This window comes from Mastigoproctus giganteus, chromosome 11 (genome assembly GCF_048544385.1).
Source record: "Mastigoproctus giganteus isolate SK-2022 chromosome 11, ASM4854438v1, whole genome shotgun sequence".
Taxonomy (NCBI): Eukaryota; Metazoa; Arthropoda; class Arachnida; order Uropygi; family Thelyphonidae; genus Mastigoproctus; species Mastigoproctus giganteus.
In genome coordinates, this window is record NC_143585.1 from 113,421,353 (window position 1) to 113,448,821 (window position 27,469).

At 38.1% G+C, this 27,469-nt stretch overlaps 1 protein-coding gene across 9 annotated transcripts in view; it reads left to right on the forward strand.

The window, feature by feature from the left end:
- LOC150078358 (uncharacterized) overlaps positions 1-27,469 on the forward strand; it is an 821,930-nt gene that overhangs the window by 611,405 nt on the left and 183,056 nt on the right. For all 9 annotated transcript variants that reach the window (XM_090384968.1, XM_090384969.1, XM_090384970.1 and 6 more), the window contains 2 exons: positions 10,535-10,716; positions 19,756-19,891. In XM_090384968.1, the coding sequence (XP_090241094.1) occupies positions 10,535-10,716; positions 19,756-19,891 (318 nt within the window). The remainder of the gene's footprint in view (positions 1-10,534; positions 10,717-19,755; positions 19,892-27,469) is intronic.

Genomic DNA, 27,469 nt, shown 5'->3' on the forward strand with positions numbered 1-27,469 from the left:
TGCCAGTGCTATTACCAGTTTCGCTAAAGTGTTGATAAAGGAGTTTTGCCTTTTCACGAATAATGAGTGAACTTAACGGAATTTTATTTTGAGTTCGGTCTTCTATCCACAGATTTAAAGCCTTTTCCGTTTTTTCTAATTTAAACTCACGAGTTACAGAGCAAATTTTTGAAGCAATTAGCGCGTTTCCACGGGCACTACGGCGGATTTTTTCTTTCGATTTCTTGATTGATCGTACCGTTGACTCATTGATTTTATAATGTTTTGCCACTGAGGAGACACTTTCACCATTAGAAATTTTATCTAATAACTCAATTTTATTCGTAGCCATATTTTTGTAGAGGTTAAAAAGAACTTGTCCACAATAAAGTCACTTTCTCCGTTAACACACTCGAAAAAGTCTGTTTTACACTGCAAAACAGTAGATTTATAATTTTTTAAGTATATCAATTTATAAATGGATAAATTTATTCAATTTATATGCATATAAATTAAAAACAAACGACGAAACCTTCCATGACAAGCACATAACACATACTGAACAAGGATTAGCGAGAAACATCCACGCTCGCGATTTTGTCACCCATCTTCCCCCCACCCACTGTGTTGACCGGAAAAGATAATTTTAGCCACACCCATGTTTTTTTATGGCGGAAATTATTCACGACGCTTTAAAATTCACATTTTTTTTAGGTTTCATTTTATATTAAATCGGCGATCGCGAAACCGCGAATAGGTGGGGTTTACTGTATATATAATTAGAGGGATATGTGAAAGGAATATAGACCTTGGTTACTACTATGTAGAGTAGAAGGCACCCAATGACTATAAATAAATAAAACATAGGAGGTTATGCTATTAGTGTGGGGAAATAGAGAACAGCAGGTTGCAGTCATAAAATAACAGTTTGAACCTGCAACACAAAAAAAGTCAAAAATATTATATTATAAGTACTTATTGCTGTACTTCAGATGATTTCAACATTGTTAACGAGGGCCAGCCGTCAAAATCAATCAAAATGCAGCAAAAAGTAAAGCCTCTGTTTCTAACATGAAATATACATAGCACATGATAAAAAGATACCAGGTTTTTTGTTTATTGTGTTTCGAAGCCAGGTTAATCGTAATGCTAACATATCATGGCTGACCCGACAGAGGCGGAGAAATGATAGATAAGAAGAAATATAGGTAGTAAAAAATTACTAAAAGTCATTGAAAGTTGAAATCACGAGATGGAGCAGATGGTTAGGAATCGTGCTTACTGATTTCACATGACGGATAAGTGGGGACAGTCGAAGGGGAGAGAAAGAATGCTACGTGCTTGTTTCAATGACAATATGAAATGTAAAAATGACCTCAGGCTTTGGAATGCAGTAAGACGTACGGGCTTTACAGAGGGATTAAACAGAATAAGGCCACTTGTCTCAGGAGAAGGTATAACATACAAAATAGCGTGAAAAAGATGCCGAATTTTGTGTGAGGTGAAGTCAGTATGTATAGCAGTAAAATAACATATTGATATTGCTTTCGAAACCTAATCAGGCACATGAAATAAAAGATAGGGATTCAGAACAGTAAAAAGGAGAGTGAGGATGAGAGGAATTAGTAGTGCTGAGGTAGTCCAGGCTCGGTAGTCCATTCCTGTAGTAGGACCCTGAACGTAATTTCTAGGATTGTTTCATGTGTTTAAGTCAATACCGGTGGAGGTAGACCATTATATTACCATTTTTAGGTTTTATTTCATGATGAAAATATAATTACATATAATGACAATAAAAATAGTGAAAAAATACTCGTATAACGAATTGGTGGGCACAGGTTTTCCAGACCTCAAGACACCAAAAAGGTTTGTTTATATATATATATAAGGCCATGTTACTCTGTGTATATTGTCTATAAATTGCATGTGTCCTGAGGTCGATTTTCTGTTTTGCTGGACGAAAAACCCACTTCCGGGAGGGAAAAACCTTGTTACTCTCGCCCAAGCCTGACTAACTCAGCCATGTCATGAAAAAGACCTATAAAAATTCCTCCCTTCATTGACATTATTCAAACTCAGGTCTTTTCTAGCTGGTGTGGGAAGGATGGCGATTCTTTCAACTCCCATGAGGGCTTGAGTAGTTATCATCAAAACCTTCCCCTCCTACCGATGTAGCAAGTTCTACTGTCACATCGATGCCGTTTTCTGCCCGTTCAACGATATTTAATGAATTGACTCTGACCATAAAATTCCACACGCATTTAACATTGGTGGTTTTACTTGTTTCAGCAATATAGCTGTGATTCTGATACAGTCCACAATTGAGAAATGTTTTCATGCCTCCGTTACTTCAACAGATTGAATCAATTTTTTCCAAAATCCATTGTAATGATTTTCTGATAATGAGTTTTAAAGGTGAATATAATGCCTTGATCTAATGGCTGAATGAAAGAAGTTGTATTAACCTAGTACAACTGTGGCGGTAGGAACATAACTTCAACATTTTGGATGACTTAAATCTTTTGGATGGCCTGGTGTGGTAAATCTTTTGGATGGCCAATAGTAATAAAACTTTGAAATCTAGATTTTTCAACAAGTACAACAAGTAAAAGGTTAAATAGTACAGTACGTAACATGGGAATTTCCCAACAAAATAAAATACAGAGATTTGTTATTATTATTATTATTTTTTTTGAATAGCGAGTCAACAGTGGGGATTCAAAAAGAGGGGAAACGTTGAAAAATTATATCCAACCTAATAGTGTTTTCCATGCACAAAAGCCCAAAAATACCCCGTTATGCGAGGTTTGCCGAAATTCTCTAACTGTGTTATATAAATACCGTGTTGTGCGAGGATTGTCACAGTTTATCAATTGTGTTAGAGCAAAACAGTGTTGTAGAAGTTCCGTATTATACGGGGGTTGCCTGTATTCACATTCAGTAGCACAGTAATTTTTGTAAACAAGGACTGGTCATTGACTAATTACTGTATACACCCAGTTTCTCCCCTCAGCTAGGTATGCAATAAGACTATCACTGATCACTGGAATGATAATTAGAAACCTCTGGAGGGAAATACACCCATCTTTTGTCCAGTGTGTCGTATCAATTATAAAGTAAATTTTTATAAATAACCATACATAATCCTTTCTTCAACTAGAAATTACACTTAGGATAGCAAAAATTACTGAGGGATAAACTAAACAAAAATATACATGAACTGAGAAGTGATGTATAGAGAAATGATATGACTTCTTTTTAGTGCTGAGATAGGCAGTGTTATGAGAGTTTTAATTGCCTTTTTCAAAACAGTTAATTCTAAGGCATCAGAAATTTTTTTTATTATTATAAGAGAAGATGATGATATCCATCTCAGGACCCTGAGTGTGCCAACCCCATGGCAAAATTAGTAAAGCAGTAAGACCGAAGTAATGGCTACCAAAAAAAAGAAAAATTATACAGTTTAAGAAAAGTTAGATTATTAAAAGGGTTAACAGTAGGAAGAAAAAGAAAGAAGCAGTATATTTTGCAAGTGTGGAATTCTGGATATGACCCCCATGTGCAAGTTCTGAAATCTGGCACTTAGTGTACTGGAGTAACCACCCAGGCACGAACCGATGTAAGCAGAGGTCAAGGTGTGGTGCTCACACCACGTGGAGGAATGCTGTTCCTCTGAGTTACCAGACAGTACTAGGTGACAGTGATTCTCATCAACTGGTGTAGTACCGCCACTTTGCTTATTGGAGGTGTGACATGGTGGAACCCATCTTTAGTCTCCAGAGAAAAGCTCCAGCAACCCCCCCCCCCATCTCTTCCATTTCCACTGTATGATTGATGTCTTTTGAGGTTATTTTGAACATCATGGCGAGATCCAATCTTGGTTACATTTCGAGGGTACAGCTGTAAAACAATGTTCACAGTCTGGCCACTATATACCCTACGGGACTGAACCTAATGGTAACTCTCTAGGAGGCTTCCAGATCAACTAATATATAATCTTACTGCCTCTGCTCTGCCACATAGTGACTGGAGGGAGTCTGAGTTGTTTGTATGCATGGGGGGGGCATTGCTGAGGTCTCATTATGTCAAGGATCTTATGCTCTTGCCATGTGTACACCATATCTGAAAGTTTCATTATTTATACAGCATGTCATCCCCACCTTTTCTTACTACTTATAATGTCAGGAATAGTCAAACTAAGAGAACAAACTTTTCTGTGAAAAGGTATAAATCTCCTAAACACTTACTTGTTTATTTTACGAATTCTGCGGTCTCATTAGTTCCAATCTCAATGATGTGCACTCTCAGTTCCAATCTCAGTGATGTGCATTTCCAGTTCCAGTCTGCAAACCCAATGTACTTTTTCTGATAGAAACACAATTATCAGGATTCAACCACTGCTTATCTCAGTTGTAGTTGTCCTATTTATTTGCTGGATGGTTCCTTTCACTTCAAGGTGGTACTTGTGCACATTTCTCTTGGTTTTCTATAGTGTCCTATCGATGATTTATCAAACATTTTTTAATGTTCACAAATCCAGCTGGGTCACCCTTCTTGTCACAGATCCAGCTGGTTGAGATGCTTTTGCAATATTAATGACTTTACAAATATTGTTCATCTACCTACTAGAATACTAGATAATCCCAACCACACAGCCAACACTCTATCTTCAACATAACAACACACATATTTACAGATATGTACATATATACATACACTTGGACTTTTGCCTTTTCAGATGCTAAAGCAGTATATAAGTGAAATTCTGGAAATTGCAGTTAAATACAACTTGATCTTCTTTTTCTTACAAACAATCTTTACAAGGTTATTGTCAGTGGTCTCTTGGCAACTCAGAATACAAGTTGTTGATGGTCTCATCTTCAGTCCAACCTTTCTCATGTCAAGTCTCAACCTCTTGTTGTTTGGCATTACAAAAATGTATAATGAGATGATCTCCAAGATTTCTTCTTTTCCTTGGTCAGATTGCTGAATGAGTATTTTGCATCTACATTCATACAGGAGGAGTTATTAACGTTTGAAAATGCCACAAGGCTATCAAATTGTAACAGGGTGCTTAATGATTTTGTAATAACTGAGAACAAAGTGGAGGAGAAATTGTTGAAATTAAACATAAGAAAGGCACCTGGGGTGGATGGGCTCTATCCAGTTATATTAAAGGAGGCAGCAAAGGAAGTAAGCAAACCCTTAGCCATAATTATGAGAGCATCTTCGGACTCAGGGGAGGTCCCCACAGATTGGAGATGTGCAAATGTGTCCCCAATTCACAAAGGGGGATCGAAGGGTGACACAAGTAATTACAGACCAGTTAGTTTAACTACTGTTCCGGGTAAAATAATGGAATCACTGGTTTAAGATGTATTGCAGGATCATCTAGACAAGACTGAAGCAATAATTCAGACACAGCATGGGGTTTGTTAAGGGAAAGTCTTGCCTGACAAATTTGATTGGTTTTTATGTGGCTGCAAAGGAACTGGATGCAAAAAATAATTTTGATATCATATACTTGGATTTCAGGAAAGCTTTTGACACTGTTGCACATGGAAGACTAATGTACAAATTGGAGCAGAATGGTATTAAGGGTAAGTACTACAATGGATAAAAGGATGGTTGAGTGGGAGAAGACAGAGGGCTGTAATGAATGGGTGCTACTCTTCGCGGACTAATGTTATTAGTGGAGTCCCATAGGGTTCGGTGTTAAGAGAAAAATGTAAAGTACTGCATATGGGTAGAAGTACCCCCAGAGAAACGTACCAACTGTGTGGTACTACACTTAAGGTGGTAGAAAATGAAAAAGACCTGAGAGTAATTGTGCAGTCAGATATGAAGTTTTCTGAGCAATGCAGACAGGCTGGGCGCCTCCGTAGCCAGGTGGGAAGGAGCAGCAGTGCGTAGTACACACTTCTTGATTAGACCGGGGTTCGAGCCCGTCACCACTAAATACGAAGGATGCGGAAAGGTCAGGGAATGACCACCGCATATTCCCGGAGCAAAATGGCCTTAGTTGTTAATGCTCCTAAAAACCAAAATAACTAACTAACTAACTAACAGACAGGCTGCCAGGGCAGGTCATGGGATTTTGTCAATGATATACAGGAATTTTTCTAGCAGGGAAAAGGAGGTGATTGTCCCTCTGTATAAGGCAATGGTCAGGCCACACCTTGAGTACTGTGTACAGATCTGGAGGCCTCATTTTAGGAAGGATGTAGAGTTACTTGAGCGTGTACAGAGAAGGGCAACAAGATTGGTGAGGGGAATGAAGGGATCCTCTTACCAGGAGAGGCTTGAGTTCTGCAAATTGCAGCAGCTGGAGACTAGGCACCTGTGAGGTGATCTGATTGAGGTGAATAAGGCCTTGAATAGGTTGAGCACGCTGAATTCTGATGAGATTCTTCCACTTGTTCAGATTACAAACCTAAGGGGGAATAAATTGAAATCGAGGAAGGACTGATGTTGAATAGATGTGCGGAAATTTGCCTTTAGCCAGCGGGTGGTTAATTGCTGGAACAAACTTCCATCTGTCATTGTAGCAGTTGATAGGTTAAATAAATTTAAGGAGGAACTGGACAAACATTTTGAGGGGATTGTTTTGTAATTCTCAAATTTTTTGTAATTTTTTTTGGCTGATGCTGCATAAGCTCATACACTTTCTTTCTTGCATCACATGCCAGTACTACTACTGTTCAAATCATCTGATATCAACATTTGTTCAGATCATGTCAGTGAAATTATTGTTGTAGGGACGGAATCCTTTATTCAACACTACCTTATAATCACATCCTTTTTCTAAACCTTGGTTTTCCAATAAATGTGCTAACGCTCTTCAAGTTAAGAATGTTGTGTATTGCAATTGGCTTGTATCCACATCTCTGGGTTCATTTTCTTCCTACATCAAACCTGCGCCAATTGGAAAGCAGTAATTAATCAGTCCAAACTAGATTTGAACAAGCTAACAGTAGAAAACTTGCTTCTTGTCCAATGGTAGTCATGCATTCTGGTGACTTGCTAAAGTTATTGGCTGCAACTTTTCCCTGCTCAATTCCCATCTGTGTCAAAACTGGATGGTTCTTTTGCCACTTCAGCCGAAGATAAAGCTGACCTGCTAGCAACCTACTTTTCCTCTAACTCGTGTATGGATAATCTTGGTAAGCAATCTCCTACCATTCCCATTGCATTCCATTCAATGCCTCCTGTGGGTTTCCGTCAAAAGGATGTCAGAAGATGAGCTGAGAGCTGGAAACTGAAGTTTAACATTAACAAATGCAAAGTGCTGAATGTGGGTAGCAGTAACCCCAGAGTAACATTTCAGCTGTGTGGTACTACGCTCATGGTAGTGGAGAATGAGAAAGACCTGGGAGTAACTGTGCAGTCAGATATGAAGTTTTCTGGTAAGTGCAGACAGGCTGCCAGAGCAGGTCACGGGGGTCTTGTCAATGATATATATATATAAGGAGGTGATTATCCCCTTGTATAAGGCAGTGGTCATGTCACACCTTGAGTACTGCATACAGGTCTGGAGGCCTCATTTTAGGAAAGATGTAGAGCTAGTGGAACGAGTACAGAGAAGGGCAACAAGATTAGTAAGTGGAACAAAGGATTGCTGTTACCAAGAAAGGCCTAAGTTCTGCAAATTGCATGATTTTTTTTTTTTTTTTTTTTTTTATTAAAATCCCAAATACGAGAGGTATTAGAACCCATAGTATTTAGTGCATGGGTTGGAGGTTGAGAAGACGAAAGATGATATTTGCCGACATTAGACTTGATCTTCTGGAGACTTTAATTTTCAGGAAGTACGTATGAATGAAGGTTGTTCCAGAAAACGGCAGTTGAATGAATAAATGCGGATGATGAAAAGTTGGTTCTGTGAGTTAGAAAGTGGACATTAACAGGATGTTGGCTGGTGGCGGCACATGTTCGGACTGTTTTGAAAGAGAGAGCGGGAATTAGAGAAGCTAATTCAGACGAACAGTGCCCATGGAAGTATCTTTAGAAAAGGCATGCATTAGAAACAGAACGTCTATGAGACAGAGTGGAGAGACTGTTAGAGATGAGTCATTAATTAACCTAATTGCCCTCTTCTGAATGGAATCTAGAAGCCTGAGAGAGGTTTTGGGGGCACTGCCCCCAGATGTCGGATTCCATGGTAGGATGGATTTGTGATTTGTACAGAGTGAACAGTTGTTTGGAAGAAAAGTAATGCCAAGAGTGAAAGAGAAAACGAAGTTTTTTAGAGAGAGATTAGAAGTCAAGGTAATCCTCAAAAGAGATATATCGTCTTGCCTAGAATTTGAAGTGTCACCAAAGATGAACATAGGAACAGAAGAATCCTTTTTGCAAGATATAAGACAAGACTGAGTTTTAGAAGGATTGAAATTAACCAAATTGTCTTTGCCCCTAGATTCCATTCAGAAAAGGGCAGTTAGGTTAATTAATGACTCATCTGGGAAAATGTCTCTCCACTCGTCTCATAGACGTACTGTTTCTGCTGCATGCCTTTTCTACAGATATTTCCATGGGCGCTGTTCTTCTGAATTGGCTTCTATAAGTCCTGCCTCTCTCTTTCAAAACAGTCTGAATACGTGCCCACACCAGCCAACATCCATTTACTGTCCAACTTCAAACTCACAGAACCAACTTTTCATCTTCCTCGTTTATTCATTCAACTGCCGTTTTCTGGAATAACCTTCCTTCTTATGTCTTTCCTGAAAATTAGTCTACAGAAGTTCAAGTCTAACGTGGACATATATCTTCTCTCGTCTTCTCAACCTGCAACCCAAGCACAGTACTAAGTACTATAGGTTCTAATACCTCTCATGTTTGGGGTTTTCATAAAAAACAGATAAAAAATAAATAAAAAAGGGTGGTTTACTGAAGTGGAATGCAATGTGCTATCATCAGCAAAACTATGTATGGAAGAAGGTCATTAATATACAAGAAGAAAAGAGTGGAGGAAAGAACTGAACCTTGGGGGACGACAGCATTAGTGGAGAAGTTAGAAGACAGAGAGCCATCTACCATCATCCTCAGTGAGCAGTCAGAGAGAAAACTGGATATCCTATTACAAAAAAAATTTGGCAAACAATAAGATGGAAGCTTGTCTAGAAGATCTTTATGCCAAACACAATCGAAAGCCTTTGAGATGTCATATCAACTGCTTATGTTTTGCCAAACCTTTCCATTGAATTTGTCCATAAGTGGATAACATAAGCCAGAATATCACCAGTGAATCAACACAGATGATATTCTGGTGACAAAAAGGGATCATTAATACATGAGTTGGAAGAAAAATGAGATACTAGCTGGTCAGCTTTATTCTTGGCTGAAGTGACAATAGAACCATCTGGTTTTTGCAGAGATGGGCAAAAGTTGCTGCCAAATAGCTTTGGCTAGAGACCAGAATGCTTGGCTACCATTAGGGCAAGAATCAAGTTTTTTACTCTTATCCTGTTAAAAATCTAGTTTGGACTGATTAATAACTGCTTTACAATTGATGTGAGCTTTGGTGTAGGCCAAAAATGAAACTGAAGAATTGGAAAGAAGCCAATTATGATATGCAACATTCTTTTCTTGAACAGCCTTAGCAGATTTATTGGAAAACCAAGGTTTAGATAAAGGACTGGATTTTAAAGTGGAGTGTGGAATAACGGATTCCATTCCTGCAAGAATAATACACTGACATGATCTGAGCAAATGTCGACACCAGAAGTTTTGAAACAGTAATCCGACCATGGAAAAGAAGAAAAGAATCTGGAGACTAGACCTGCGAGATAATCAGATTGAGGTGTAATAGGCCTTGAATGGTTTGAGCAAGCTCAGTACTGATGAGATTCTTCTTCTTGCTCAGATTCTGCACATGAGGGGACATAAATTCAAATTGAGGAAAGTCAGTTGTAGAATAGATGTGTGGAAATTTGTCTTTAGACAGTGGGTGGCTGATTGCTGGAAAAAACTTCCATGTGCGTTTGTGGAAGTTGACAGCTTAAATAAATTAACGGCTGAGCTTGACAAACTGTAGGAGTGAATGGATGGGCGAAATGGGACACACACACACACACACACACACACACACACACACACACACACACACACACACACACACACACACACACACACACACCTACCTTTATTTAAAAAAAAAAAAAAACAGTACCACCAATTTGAACCTTAAATCCAAACTGATCTAAAACATCCACCAGAAAATAAGAAAATAATTTGTGCAAGTTTCCTATTGTAGTGCATTCACCTTGCTGTATATCGAATTTCTTAAAAAAAAAAAAAGAAAGTGTCTTTGTATTTTGTGTGATCTTATTTTTGAATCTGCATGTGTAGTATTATAGTATGGTAGGGTTGTGTCAAATTTATATAAATGAAGTTGTTTCAGATTTATATTGATTCTCCTTAGTATTCAACTAATTGGTGCTATTTGCTATTATTAGCACTTTGGAAATATTAATTAACAAAGTAATTTTTTGCATGATTTAGGTAAGTATATTATCTTTTTTTTGTTTTCATTTGTTTAAATTTTATTTTACAATAGAAAGGTCTGAGTTGGAGTCCTGTATCGAGCTTACCTCTCAGTAAATCATTGGTTGCACCAGTTTCTGTGGGGCACAGCAGTTCAACAGTTAGTACCACACAAACAGGACATAATCAGTCTGTTCTTCAAACAGAAGTAGAGAATTCCAGAGATAAATCGAGGGATAAGGAAAGTGAAAAAAGGTATGCATTCGTTTTTAGCTCTCTCTCTCTCTCATTTTCTTATTTTCCCTATACTCCACTGATGAAGAGATTTGAGAGTGTGATCATATATACTGATCATTCAACCTTACCATTATGTCATGCACCTTACTGTTTTCCTAACAACATGATACCTTAGAATTTCTTCATTGCAGCAGGCTGAACTTATTATTAACTGTCTAGGATTCAGCTATTCTATAATCATACGGCTTCTACTCTTCCAGCTGGGGGGCGGGGTTTGAGTAGTTTGTATGCTTGAGATACCACTGAGGCCACATTGTGTCAAGGAGTTGGGTTTATTCCTGCTGTGTGTATGCCATAGCGAAAAATTTCTCCCAGTTTTATCTCATTGTATAGAATTCATCTCTTATGTCTTTCATTTTTCCCAACTCTACAAATCACTGAGAACTTTACTGATTTTATTACCATGAAACCACTTTCTCCAGCCCAACTTTCTTAACAGTGTGGTGATTTTAATTTTAAAACTCCAGCTGGGTTTAGTGTTCTGTTTACATGAACTCAGTTGGTTGATATGCTGAGCCTTTTGTGGTTACTAATGACCTCACATAGATTGTTCATTTACCTACCTGGACACCAGACAGTTCTGTCCATGCACCCCTACCTTTTTTCTTTTTCTCACAAACAACCCTTCGTTTATACAGTTGAAGTGAATAGTTCTTTAGTCACTGCAGATCACAACTCGTTGATTGTCAATCAATCCGTGGGGTCTCTCTCTCATAATCATTCTTAGCCATGTGTCATTAGGCATAAGAATATGAAATGGTATGATCTGCATGATTTCTGTTGCTCTCTTTCTTGGTTGGATTATGTTTTTAAATCTTCTGATCCTAATGTATGTTCATTAGGATCAGAATCCTAATGTATGTTCAGATCATGTACATGAAACTATTTTTCATTGCACCCAAAAATTTTGTTTTGTCTCTAAACCTGGTGTTTTCCATTAAGTTGCTAAGGCTGTTCAAGATAAAAATGTAGAAAATTGCAGTTGGCTTATATTCAAGCTTCACCTTTTGTCTGCCTACACCAAAGCTCAGAATAATTGTAAAAAGCAATCAATGAATACAAACTAGATTTTGAATAGGTTAAGAAGGAACTTTGTTTCATCTTTTCACATTCTCTTATTACACTGTCGTTTTTCCTTCTTTCTTGGAAATTTGCACTTGGCAGGGTTGGTGGATATCTGCATTGAAACCAAATGTGAAAATCAATCAGATCAGCTCTTTCAAGCCATTCAATTGACAGAATGGCAAATTAACATTCCACAAGACATTTAACTCATCTTCAATTGTCCTTTCAGAATGGAACCTTGCTTGAAGTGTCTGAAGAGGAGGCCTGTTCTGAACTGAAAATGCAATCAGCATTAGCAACAAAATGATGCTTCTGCATAGTGATGGGAAACTATGCTCTATTAGAAACCTCAACCTTATTTTCAGTACACTACTGTCTCAAAACTCAATTACAGCTGTGTACTGGCATTCTCAGTAAGGCCCACTAAGGTGCTTTAAACGCCAGAAATATGGAAATTTCAAATGGCCTCTCATGGTGCCCGTGCTTGCACTGAATGTGATGCAAAGGTTGTTGTTGTTATTTGGTTTTTAGGAGCATTAGCAACTAAGGCTGATGCAAAGGGCCATGAAATTACTGAGCTTAAAGTTTATCTCCAAAATGGACATGTATTAATTGCCTTGAAGAGTACTCAGCTTACTCATGAGCATCCCATGAAAGAAAGAAGGAAAAGGAGGTACAGAGATTAAAGGCAGATTTCAAAATATCATACCAAGAGGCAAGAAAATTGGTGAAAAATATAAATAATAATAAACCATTATATGCTCAGATGGTTGTAGAGTGATGTTGTTCCATCCGAACACACTGAAATACTATTCCAACTAAAGAGTCCTTTTAAGTCCATCACTCACTATTTATTAACCACACAAACACTCACTCTGAAAAACCAGTCAGGTGCCATTCCTACATCAGTACCTCCTTCTACAACCCCCCCCCCCCTATGAAAACTCAGTGATAAAGAGAAATAGCAAAAAACTGAAGCACCATATGAAATGAAGGGGGGATATGTATATGTGAAAGATGTACCACATGACTTGGTCTTGGAACTGTTTGACGAGAGAGAGAGAGAGAGCACATGACAGCACCCACATTACCTCAAAAAAAATAAATCCCAGACTGAGAAAACTGAGCGCTTTGGAAGGTGAATAACAGATATAACAAGCCCAAATAATGGCATAAATTGTTCAGTTATGGATTCTGGAAAAATGCAAAAAAACATCAAGATGTTGAAAGTGGAAAATCAGTTTGACTCTGCTTGTTGGGACATACTTAAAGGCAAATGATGACCCTCCCACCGCCTACATAAAATTAATGCTATCCTTATTAGTAATAATAGTGTCAAATGATGTAACAAAGCAAACTTATACAGCATCAGCCTAAACCCCCCCCCCACCGCTTGCATAAAATTAACGCTATCCTTATTAATAATAATAGCGACAAATGATGCAACAAAGCAGACTTCTACAGCATCAGCCAAAAAAAAAAAAAAAAAACCTATTTCACATATCCATCCCCTCAATTAGTTTGTCTAGTTCAGTGGTTTTCAACCTTTTTTTAATAACGGCACCCCTAAGTAATTTATTTTATTTTGCGGCATCCCTACTAAATTTTCTGCCTGTTATATCCGATTCTCTCTCTCTCTCTCTATATATATATATATATATATATATATATATATATATATATATATATAATATTAAAAAATATATATGTTATATGGTATTTATTACATTTCATAATACAAATTATATATATATATATATAGAGTATATAATTTTATTCTTTATATAGAGGTACTAAGTAAACATCAATTATAGATAAACTCAAAATTAAAAAGATTTGTACACTTTTTTATAATGAAATAAACATATAAATTAAAAAAAATAATAATAAGTTTAAGTAACTTAAACCCAAATTACCTGGCACTCCTGGAATGTTGTTGTGGCACCCCGGTTGAAAACCACTGGTCTAGTTTTTCCTTGAATTAATTCAAACTGTTCATTTACACAACAATGGAAGTTTGTTCCAGTAATCAACCAACTTTTAGCTGAAGGCAAACATTTGTACATCTATTCTGCAACCATCCTTCTTCAATATGAATTTATGCCCTCTCATATGCATAGTCTGAGCAAGAGGAAGAATCCTATCACTATTGAGTTTGCTCAAGGCATATAAAGCTTTAAACATCTCAATCTAATCATCTTGTAGGTACCTAGTCTCCCTATACCGTAATTCACAAAACTGAATCCTTTCTTGGTAAGAGCCTTTTGTTCCCTTCATCAAACTCATTGCCCTTCTCTATAGTTGTTCCACGAGCTCTACATCCTTCCTAAACAGAGGCATCCAGACCTGTATGCAGTACTCAAGATGTGGCCTGACCATTGCCTAATACAATGGGACAATCACTTCCTTATCCCTGCTTGTAAAATTGCTGAATATCGTTGACAAAACCCCACGAGCTGTCCTTGCAGCCTGTCAGCACTACTCAAAAAACTTCATATCAGACTGAACAATTACACCCAGGTCCTTTTCGTTTTCCACTTACCTAAATTTAGTACCACACAGTTGGTACATTACTGTGAAGTTATTGCTACCATGTGCAGTCCCTTGCATTTGCCAATGTTAAATTTCAGTTACCATTTCTCAGCCCATCTGCCTAATTTTTCTAGATCTTGTCGCAGCAGAATATCATGATTATTGTCATTAATAGCCCTGCAAACTCAGACATTTGGTATTGTTAATAAATGCAGAAAACAACAATGGGCTCAGCATTGAACCCTGTGAGATTCCACTAATAACATTAATTCATGAAGAACAATAATCATTGATAACTACTTTGTCTTCTACCACTCAACCATTTCTTTATCCATAGCAGTAACTTTTCCATAATGCCACACTGCTCCAATTTGTGCTGCAGTCTTATGTGCAACCATATAAAAAACCCTCCCGAAATCCAAGTGTAAGATATCAAAATTATTTTTTGCATTCAGTTCCTTGGTCACTGCATCATAGTATCCAATCAGATTGGTCAAACAAGACTTTCCCTTAATAAATCCATGCAGTGACAGCAGTATAATTGCACTCCTGTCTAAATGCTTCTGCATTACTTCTTTAAACAGTGACTGCATTATTTTCCTTGGAACAGAAGTTAAGCTAACAGGTCTGTAATTACTCATGCCACTCTTTGACCCCCCCCATGTGAATTGGGGCTACATTTGCACATCTTCAGTCCACGGGAACCTCCCCTAAATCCAAAGATGCTCTCATAATTATGCCTAAGGGTTTGCCTACTTCCTTTGCCGCCTCCTTTAATATAATTGGATAGATTCCATCCACCCAGAACCTTTTTTATGTTTAACTCTGACAATTGCTCTTGCACTTTCCTCTCAGTCTTCACAAAATCATTAGCATTAGCATTAGTAGAGGCATATGATGCAAGAAAGCAAGCTTATTCAGCATCAGCCAAAAAAAAACAAAAAAAAAAAAACACACCACTCCCATTTCACCCCTCCGTTCATTCGAAATACCTGTCCAGTTGAGCCTTAAATCTGTTTAGGCTATCAACTTCAACAACAAATGATGGAAGTCGGTTCCACCAACCAACCACCTGCTAGTCAAAGGCAAATTTCCGCACATCTATCCGACATCCGTCCTTCCTCAATTTGAATTTATGCCCTCTGAGGTGATTATTCTGAGCAAGAGGAAGAATCCCATTGGCATTGAGCATGCTCAAACCATTCAAAGCCTTATACACCTCTATCAGATCACCTCGCCGGTGCCTAGTCTCCAGACTCTGTAATTTGCAAAACTTAAGCCTTTCTTTGTAAGAGCAACCCTTTGTTCCATTCACTAATCTTGTTGCCCTTCTCTGTACCCGTTCCAGCAGCTCTACATCCTTCTTGAAATGAGGCCTCCAGACCTGTATACAGTACTCAAGATGTGGCCTAACCATTGCCTTATACAAGGGAACAATCACCTCCTTATCCTTGCTAGAAAAATTCCTGTATATCATTGAGAAGACACCATGAGCTACTCTTGCACCTCGTCTGCACTGCGCTCAGAGAACTTCATATCTGCCTGCACAATTACCCCCAGGTCCTTTTCATTCTCCAACACTGTCAGTGTATTACCGCAGAGTTAATACGTTGCTCTGGGGTTACTGTTTCCCATATGTAGTATTTTACATTTGTTAGCATTTTCTTTTACATTTTCTTGTTAGCGTTTGATAAAATTCTAGCTTCGTCCTCCCTAGTGAATTCCTCATTCGTGAATGTAGATGCAGAAAATACCTATTCAGCCTGTCAGCAACAGGATCATCAACAGTTAAGCAATCAACATCAAGTGGACCAGTGCAATTCAACCCCTTCCTTTTACTGTTAATTTAAGTAAAGAATTCTTTGCTGCTTTTCTTGGCATTCTTTGATAGTCTTCTCATAATCTTCCTTGGTTTCCCTAACCTTCATTGTTGCTCGATTGCAGACTAGTTTATACCTACTATAGGCTTCTGTATCGTTCAATAATTTATGTGCATCCCATGCAAGTTTTTCTCTGCCAAGTGTCTTTGTAGTTCTTTTGACATAGTTCTTCTAAGCCCTGACCAATATTTCTTAGTTGACATGACAAGCAAAACACCTTCTATGATTATTTTTCTGAATGCTTCACAATGAGAGTTTGTCATTGGTAACATCATTACTTGATCCCAATATATAGAATTTAAATACTGTCTGAGACCACTTTAGTCGCCTTTACAAAAGCAAAACCCTTTCCCTTTACCCATAGTTGCCCACTGTGGACCTTTCATCTGCAGATTCTTAATGCAAGAAGAATCACCTGATAATCAGATCAGGATTATTGCTTTCTCTCTTGTCTCTCTCACATTCTATTGTAGAAAAGTCATCCCATACATCTACAAAAGTGTAGCTAGCATGTGAGTGACCAATCCACAAGTTAAAGTCATTATTTGGAAAGTTAATTCCCCAATTATAATACATTCTGATTTACTGGTCCACTCCATTTCTTAGTGTAGTTGTTTGTTGTACTTATCATTCAGCCTGTAATACACTCTGACTCTCATTTTTGTTTTCCCAGTGCTTATGTCGCACCAAAGTAACTCAGTTGCACTTGCTATCCATATCAACTGGATGCACTTGCATTAGATTTTGTGCTTCTTAACTAAGAGCATAACCTTTTGCTTCTTCTCCCCCCCCCCCCCCCCCGTTCCTGGATGTCCTTTCTGTATACTTTGTACTCCCCATATTCAAATTCTGCCTACCTTATATTTGAGTGACACCACATCTTTGATATTTCGCCCAATGTCTCCCCCCCCCACACACAAATGTCTATTTCATGACTTGATCACGACTTCAAATTCGTAAAATTTATTTCTATGCTTCTAGCATTGGAGTACATGCAAGGATACATGCACCGTTTCTTATTCTTATTTACTCTAACACAGCCTGTGTATTTCCTTGTTCTGTGACTACCCACAGTAGGCTTTGAAATCCGAGGTACTCTTTCCGAGGCTGCTACGTGTTCCAATAGAAGCAGTGCAAGAATCACTTTCACTTCTGCCTGTTGCTATTGTTAATCTGTTAGTCAGTGTATCTCCCCAAACTAGCAGTTTTCCAACCACCTAACACTGCCTCAATAGCATCAGCAGATATCCTTGCACCATTTCTGTTTAAGTGTATACCATCCCTGTAGAAGCTTTTTTTCTTATTAACAAGTACAGACAACCACGAGAAAAATTCTACCTCCATGAACCTTTCACTCCAGGCCCAAATTGATTGACAATGCTCTTATCACATACTCCCTTTTTCTCAGTATTTCCCTTTACTTGTTAAATAAGTCCACAGATGACCTATTCTAAAAAAATCACCTTATCAGAAATCTCCTGCAAAGAAATCCATCAGAGCCTTCTTTATTGATGTGAATACCTGAAGGAAAGCATTCAATCACATGGTTTATTAGATCTGAATGGATTAACTGATGATAATTCTGACCAACTGAATGGGTATTTTGCATCTACAATCACACATGAGCAAATTTTTTTATGATAGGAGTGCTAGAAGTGAATCAAAATTCTGGCAAGGATGTGAACGATATTGTAAGGAATAATTGAGGGGAAAGTGGAAAGGAAAATTATTGAAGCTGAATGTAAAAAAAAAAAAAAACACACCCTGTGTCGGATGCCATCTGTTGAATTGTATTAAAGGATGCTGAATAAAAGTTAAGCAAACCTTTAGTCATGAAAGCATTCCTGGATTCAGAGGAAGCTCCCAGTGGATAAGAGATGTGCTGATGTATCCTTCGTTCACAAAAGGAGATGAAAGGGAGACATGAGTAATTAAAGACCTGTTAGCTTGACTTCTGCTCTGGGGAAAATAATGGAGTCACTGGAAAAGCTTTTGATACTGTTGCACATAAGACTGCTATAAAAATAGGTGGAGTGTGGCATTGTAAATTGCTGCTAAGAATAAAGAGATGGTTGGATGGGAAAAGACAGTGGTTATCAATGGCCACTGCTCTTCTTTGTACTAGTGTTATTAGTGGAATCCTCAGGGTTGTGCTGGACCAATTGTTTTCTGTGTTTATTAATGATATTGACGAAGGATATCAGACTTAATGTCTAAGTTTGTGAATGATAACGAAAGTTGGCGGGATAGATAATCACCCATACCAAGTATGCTACTGCAAGAAGATCGAGACAAATTAGTCAAATCGGTTGAGTAGTGACAATTGCAATTTAATGTTGACAAATGCAAGGTATTTCATATTGGGAGCAGTAATCCTAGGGCAGTGGAAAATGAAAAAGACTTGTGTGTATAATTGTGTAGTCAGTTTTGAAAGTTTCTGAGCAGTGCAGACAACCTGTCAGGACAGTTAATGGTGTTTTATCAATGATAACAGGAATTTTTCCATAAGGGATAAGAAGTTGATTATTCTGTTAAGCATGCTTTGAGTACTGCATAAAGGTCTAGAAGCGTCATTTTACGTAGGATATGGATCTGTTGGAACGGGTGCAGAGAAGAGCAGGTAGATTGCTGAAGGGAGGTAAAGGACGCTGTTACGTCATTTATTTTTGAATGTATTCAGTATGCCCAATGCCAATGAAATCTTTTCCCTTGCACAGACTACACATACGTGAAGGCATAATTCAAATTGAAGAAGGTTGGTTACAGCTGTGATGTGTGAAATTTGCCTTTGGCCAGTCTGGTTGATTGTTGGAATAAACTTCCATATGGTGTTGTTAGAGGTGGACAGTTTGAATGAATTTAAGGAAGAACTAGATAAACTGTTAGAGGGGAGAGACAGATGAAGTGATTTTTTTTATTTTTATTTATTATTATTATTTTTTGTCATGTGATGTATAAGCTTGATTTCTTGCATCATTTGCTGCTGCTGCTACTATTACTACTACTATTAATAATAATAAATCCCCAATCTGATTCTTTGACATAAGAGATTGAAGCCACTAGTTTATATAGTGGCTTCAATATATAAACTTATAGGATTGATGGTGGGTTGTTCAACACTACAAAATACAGATAATTTCTATTAACTTTATGTTGAAGTGTTAACATTTCAAGTGCCTCCGTAGCCAGGTGGGCAGGGGCAACAGTGCGTAGCACATGCTTCTTGATTAGACCGGGGTTCAAGCCCATGCCCACCAAATACGGAAGATGTGGAAAGGTCAGGGAATGACCACCGCATATCCCCAGAGCAATATGGCCTTAGTTGCTAATGCTCCTAAAAACCAAATAACTAACATAACTAACTTAACATTTCAATAAACAGCATATAAAATCCTCTCATGGTATAACATTATCCTTATTTCATTAACTACAAAAATATATGGAAAAGTTCATATGAAAATTGTAAATTGTCATTTTGTGTCTAACCCGTATAAATTGTTTATTAATATACTTGCATTAGGTTCACTGCTGCTATGGATGCTGCTCGTATGAGGCAAGACCATGAAAGGTGGTTAGCTGCTGTTCAGCAGCAAAGGAATGAACCTGTTGTTTCTTTATCACATTCACTTCCCCATCAGAATTTTAGTTCGTCAGAGGTACAGTATATATTTTTTAATAGTTATCATGCAAGCCGTTTAACGGTTCTAGGGAAAATGCATATAATAAAAGATAAAGACAATAAGTCTCAATAATTTAGAAACTAAAAATGGTAATCAGAGACATTTAATTAAATTTCAAAAAGTTTTAATTAAATTTCAAAATGTCCATATAAAAAATATGAAAAGTAAAATGGAAGATTAAAAAGCCTTAAATAAGTAAAATGGAAAATTGAAAAGCCTTAAATCAGATCAGATTATCAAGCAATTTTTCATAATAGCCAAAATTTTAATGAATACGTTAACATTTTTATGTGGGGGGAAAAAAAATTAACTGAGTTTTTAAATTATAGAGGTGTAGAAAAATACACAATGATGATTTAAATTTAATAAGAGATTTTATATACTTTTCATTAAGAAGTGCAGGGAAAATGTGTACAAAATCAGTTAGACTACATTTCTTCACCACTTCCAAATCTTGATTTCTTACGTTATGGCCTTAATTTCCAGCATGCCACAAACACTAAATAACCAACCAACCAACCAACCAACTAACCACCTCCAGAACTTTTGTGCAATATCTGCAGCCTGTATTTTGATTTGACCATTTTTACTATTGAAAAATTTGATGTGCCAAGCCACTTTTCCACAAACAGAAAATAGCTTTGGAATAAATGGATTTGGAACTATGAGTTCAGTTTAGTTTCAAATACAGATCCACTGGTAACAATTGAATCAGTTTTAAAATGTCAAGTTCTTAGAAATAAATTCATTCTTCAAAAAGGTGCCAAAGAAAGAAATAAGCCTCACACACTCTTGAGACAGATAAGAATTGTAGATGTCAAAGTGAAATGGATTTTGCATGAATTCAAAAACAGTCGTGTTCTTTCAAATTTGTTAAAGTGTTTTTCAGATTTTTGCTTTATGTGGATTGGTTGAAGAAGTTAACACCAATGACACCGGTCTATTTTTGTAGTAAATTCTGAAACCAGTCTAAAAACTTCCTTTATATCGCCCCATGTTTGGAAATTGTTTGAAATTTTGAGCCTTTGTAAGCCACAAAAAGTTTGAATTTTATCATAAATTCTCATAGATAGTGAATGAAATTGCACATAAGCTTATTTCCTGTAATCCGGAATTAATCTCCTAGGGCCAATTCGAGCCCAAAAATATTTCAGCTATTTGTATTTTATCTGCTCCATTCACACAGAGCTGAAACTCTTATCAGCTGTTTTTGAAAACGTTTTCTCTGAATTCTCCACAGAAAATACCATAAATATCTGTTAATTATCACACAGTTAGGAAAAATTCATGATTAAGTTGATGTTTACTCCCATTTACTACTGCCCATTTTCCTCTATTCTGTAACTCTCACTGGCTTCTGATAATGATACATTGTCTTGAATTAAACTGTTTGCATGTGTGCTTCACATTCATGCAGTAAGGGTTCCTTACTGACAAGCTGTCTGATTGAAGCTTCATTGATGGTACAGTTTTTAAATTTGAATTTGTTCACTGGCAGGCCTAAAGAGAATATTAATTTTCAATAATTAATAATATATGTTTTTACTAAAGAGCATGGATTTTTCACAGTTGTGTGAAAATAATGAAAATATAGGTGGAATTTTTAAAAAAATGAACAATTCTGAATTATTTTTTGGTGATTTTTAAAATTATCAGATCAATCAGTTATCAGATCAAGTTCAGATCTTTCATGTGAGTTGTGCCATTATTTAGGCACAACTAGTCTACACATCTTTGAGTATACTAGCACATCTTTGAGTATATTATAAGTTGATATCTTTCTTAAGAAGGAAATCTCAGGTTGGGGTTAGTGAGGCAGTCATTGCTTTGTGACTTAGCTACCACTGCACATTTGCAAGATACATCACATTACGTCTAGCATCTTCAATTTTTCATTAAGCAACTTGCAAATGGATGGTTTTAAGCAAATAATGAATGTAATTGCTGAATTTTTTAATTGTTTCCATCAATTGTTTTAAACTGTTTCTCGTCTCTCTTTTGGGGACAGATTTCGAGGGTTTAGTGTCAAACGGGGGGGGGGGGGTAATTGTCAAGGCCATGTTATATTCTTACCATATCCAAAAATTTCATTCCCAGATATAAAAGATTCTAGAACTAGGGTCCATAACTTCAATTTGGGGTGGGGGGAGAGAAGTTTAGCATTAGTTAAGGCATAGGATGCAAGAAAGCAAGCTTATGTAGGCACATTGTCAAGGCCATGTATATTCTTACCATGTGTATGCCATATCCAAAAATTTAATTCCCAGGGGCACATTGTCAAGGCCATGTTATGTCAAGGATCTAGGTATATTCTTACCATGTGTATGCCATATCCAAAAATTTCATTCCCAGATATAAAAGATTCTAGAACTAGGGTCCATAACTTCAATTTTGGGGGGGGGGGAGAAGTTAGCATTAGCATTAGTAGAGGCATATGATGCAAGAAAGCAAGCTTATTCAGCATCAGCCAAAAAAAAAAAAAAAAAAAACACCACTCCCATTTCACCCCTCTGTTCGCTCGAAATACCTGTCCAGTTGAGCCTTAAATTTGTTTAGGCTATCGACTTCAACAACAAGTGATGGAAGTCGGTTCCACCAACCAACCACCCGCTGGCCAAAGGCAAATTTCCGCACATCTATCCGACATCCATCCTTCCTCAATTTGAATTTATGCCCTCTGAGCTGATTATTCTGAGCAAGATGAAGAATCCCATTGGCATTGAGCATGCTCAAACCATTCAAAGCCTTATACACCTCTATCAGATCACCTCGCCGGTGCCTAGTCTCCAGACTCTGTAATTTGCAAAACTTAAGCCTTTCTTCGTAAGAGCAACCCTTTGTTCCATTCACTAATCTTGTTGCCCTTCTCTGTACCCGTTCCAGCAGCTCTACATCCTTCTTGAAATGAGGCCTCCAGACCTGTATACAGTACTCAAGATGTGGCCTAACCATTGCCTTATACAAGGGAATAATCACCTCCTTATCTCTGCTAGAAAAATTCCTGTATATCATTGACAGGACACCATGAGCTACTCTTGCAGCTTGTCTGCACTGCTCAGAGAACTTCATATCTGCCTGCACAATTACCCCCAGGTCCTTTTCATTCTCCACCACTGTCAGTGTAGTACCGCAGAGTTGATACGTTGCTCTGGGGTTACTGTTTCCCATATGTAGTACTTTACATTTGTCAATGTTAAAACTTCATTTGCCACCTCTCAGCCCATCTGTTCAACTTTTCCAGATCCTGTTGCAGCAGCATAGCGTCAGTGGTGTCCTTAACAACCCTGCCAACCTTTGTATCATCTGCAAACTTGGACATTAAACTTGATATCCCATCATCAATATCATTCATAAACACCGAAAACAACAACGGACCCAACACTGAACCCTGAGGAACTCCACTAATAACATTAGTCCACGTTGAGCAGTGTCCATTGATTACCACTCTCTGTCTTCTGCCACTCAACCATCCCCTTATCCATAGCAGCAATTTGCCTCCAATGCCACACTGCTCCAATTTGTGCAGCAGTCTTCCACGTGCAACAGTATCAAAAGCCTTTCTAAGATCCAAATATATAATATCAAAGTTATTCCGTGCATCCAGTTCTTTTGTGACTACATCATAGTATCCAATCAAATTGGTCAGGCAAGACCTGCCCTTAACAAAACCATGCTGCGTCTGAGCTATAACTGAATTCTTGTCTAGATGATCCTGCAGTGCTTCTTTTACCAGTGCCTCCATTAATTTACCTGGAACAGAAGTTAAACTAACAGGTCTATAATTACTTGTGTCAGCCTTTGATCCTCCTTTGTGAATTGGGGTTACATTTGCACATCTCCAGTCTATGGGTACCTCCCCTGAGTTGTTTGTTTGTTTGTTATTTGGTTTTTAGGAGCATCAGCAACTAAGGCCGTATTGCTCCGGGATATGCGGTGGTCATTCCCTGATCTTTCCGCATCCCCCGTATTTGGTGGTGACGGGCTCGAACCCCGGTCTAATCAAGGTGTGTGCTACGCACTGCTGCTTCTTCCCACCTGGCTACGGAGCCGCCTCCCCTGAATCCAAAGAAGCTCTCATAATTATGGCTAGGGGTTTGCTTACTTCCTTTGCTGCCTCCTTTAATATAAGTGGATAGATCCCATCCACCCCAGGTGCCTTTTTTATGTTTATCCTCAACAAACTCTCCTCCACTTTCCTCTCAGTTATTACAAAATCATCCAGCTCACTGCCAATGCTTACTTTACCTACATCATTCTACTTCCTGAATAACTCCTCATGCGTGAATGTAGATGCAAAATACTCGTTTAGATTGTTAGTCACCTGAGCAGGATCCTCAACTGTTGAACCATCAATATCCAGTGGACCAATCTGATTCATCCCTTTCCTTCTTGAGTTTAAATAGGTAAAGAACTCTTTTCTGTTTTTCTTTGCATCCTTTGCCAAGGATTTTTCGTAGTCTGCCTTTGCCTGCCTAATCTCCTTTGTGACTTGCTTACAGACCAACTTATATCTATTATAGGCTTCCCTGTCACCCATTAATTTGTATGTATCCCATGCATTTTTCTTCTCTGCCACATGTCTCATTAGTTCATCTGACAACAACCATTTAGGCCTAAACCTTGAACAATATTTCTTAGTTGGTATGTAAAGCCTGGGAGCCTCCAAGATTAGTTCCTTGAATGCTTCCCATTTCGAGTTTGCTATTGGTAACATCATCAGTTGGTCCCACTGTATAGAATTTAAATACTGTCTCAGACCATCATAGTCGCCTTTACGAAAACAAAAACCCTTCCCTTTATCTCTGATGGTAGTTACCTCCTTCAATAAATCCCACTTCAACACACTGTGATCACTGCCACCTAGTGGTTCATTTATCTGCAGATTCTTAATGCATGAAGAATCACTACTGATAATCAGATCAAGAGTATTGCTCCCTCTTGTTGCCTCACGAACATGCTGATGTAGAAAACAATCATCCAATAAATCCACAAAAGCCTTGCTAGTGTGCGAGTGACCAACCCACAAATTCCAGTCAATATCTGGGAAATTAAAATCCCCCATTATAAGACTCTCTGATTTACTGGCCCACTCTATTTCCCTGTACAATATCTTATTATACTCATCAGAGTCATTAGGCCTATAGTACACTCCTACTCTCAATTTTCATTTCACTATGCTTATGTCACACCAAACTGACTCGACACTGCCCTGTCCATCGATGTCGACTGGCTTCACTTCCTTGGACTTTATGTGTTTCTTAACTAATAGCATAACCCCTCCTCCCCTCCTGTCCTGTCTATCCTTTCTATACACATTGTATTCCCCAAATTCCAGTTCCGTATTCCCCAAATTCCAGTTCCGCATTCCTTATATCTGTGTGACACCACGTCTCTGATATCCCAACAATATCTGCCTTTGATGTTTTGAGCAATACCTCAAATTCATCAAATGTATTTACCAAACTCCTAGCATTGGTGTACACGCAGGTATACATGCACCTGTTTCTATTCTTGGCTACCCTAACACAACCCATGTGTTTACTTGTACCGCAATGACTCCCAGCAGTCTCTGAAATATCCTGCATCTTGTTTTTCAGGCTTCTGCTCATTTCAATAGAAGCAGTGCAAGAATCACTTCCACCTCTGCCAGTGGCTACTGTTAATCTATAAGTCCTTGTATCCCCCCCAACTAGCAGTTTTCCAACCCACCTAACTCTGGCTCGACAGCATCAGCAAAAATTCTTGCACCCTTTCTATTTAAGTGTATCCCATCCCTGTAGAAGCAATCTCTCCTGTTAACAAGTACAGTCCAGGCTGAAAAAAATTCTACCCCTTGAGCCTTGCACAATCTTTCCAGGGCCGAATTGATCGACAAGGCTCTCATCATATACTCCCTCCTATCGTGTCTGGGCAGAATTGCAGACACTTTCAAATTGAACCCTAACTAATAAGTTTAGCATTAGTTAAGGCATACGATGCAAGAAAGCAAGCTTATGTAGGCACATTGTCAAGGCCATGTTATGTCAAGGATCTGGGTATATTCTTACCATGTGTATGCCATATCCAAAAAAAATTCATTCCCAGGGGCACATTGTCAAGGCCATGTTATGTCAAGGATCTGGGTATATTCTTACCATGTGTATGCCATATCCAAAAATTTCATTCCCAGGTATAAAAGATTCTAGAACTAGGGTCCATAACTTCAATTTGGGGTGGGGGGAAAGAAGTTTAGCATTAGTTAAGGCATACGATGCAAGAAAGCACGCTTATGTAGGCACATTGTCAAGGCCATGTTATGTCAAGGATCTGGGTATATTCTTACCATATCCAAAAATTTCATTCCTAGATATAAAAGATTCTCTGATATAAAAGAACTAGGGTCCATAACTTTAATTTGGGGGGGGGTGAGAAGTTTAGCACTAGTTAAGGCATACAATGCAGGAAAGCAAGCTTATGTAGGCACATTGTCAAGGCCATGTTATGTCAAGGATCTGGGTATATTCTTACCACGTGTATGCCATATCCAAAAATTTCATTTCCAGATATAAAAGATTCTAGAACTAGGGTTCATAACTTCAATTGGGGGGGGGGAGAAGTTTAGTATTAGTTAAGGCATACGATGCAAGAAAGCAAGCTTATGTAGAATCAGCCAAAAAAAAACCCTTCCCATTTCACTCATCTAGTCACTTCAAATGTTTGTCTAGTTCAACCTTAAATTTACTTAAGCTATCAACTTCCACAGCAACAGATGGAAGTCTGTTCCAGCAACCCGCTGACTAAAGGCAAACTTCCATACATCTATTCCACAAATGTCTTTCCTTAATTTGAATCTATGCCCCCTCTTAATCTGAGCAAGCGGAAATGTCCCATCAGCATTGAGCCTGCTTACACCATTTAGCGGCCTTATACACCTCAATCAGATCACCTTGCAGGTGCCTAGTCTCCAGATGCTACAACTTGCAGACCTTAAGCCTCTCTTGGTAAGAGCACCCCTTTGTTCCTCTCACTAGTGTCATTGTCCTTCTCTGAACTCGTCCTAGCAACTCCTCATTCTTCCTAAAATGAGGCCTCTAGTCTTGTACACAGTACTCGTGTGACCTGGCCATTGCATTATACAAAGGGATAACCACCTCCTTGTCTCTGCTAGCAAAATTTCTATTTATCATTGACAAAAATCCATGATCTGCTCTTGCCGCGCATTTGCACTGCTCAGAGAATTTCATATCTGACTGCACAATTACCCCAGTTCTTTTTCATTCTCCACCTCCCTGAGTGTAATACCACACAGTTGATACGTTTCTCTTGAGTTACTGATACCCATATGCAATACTTTGCATTTGTCAATGTTAAACTTTAGTTGTCACTTCTCAGCCAATCTGCCTAACTTTTCTAGATCCTGTTGCAGTAGCAATACTGTCTTTACTGTCATGAACAATCCTGCCAACCCTTGTACCAAATACGGAGGATGTGGAAAGGTCAGGGAATGACCACCGCATATCCCCGGAGCAATATGGACTTAGTTGCTAATGCTCCTAAAAACCAAATAACAAACAA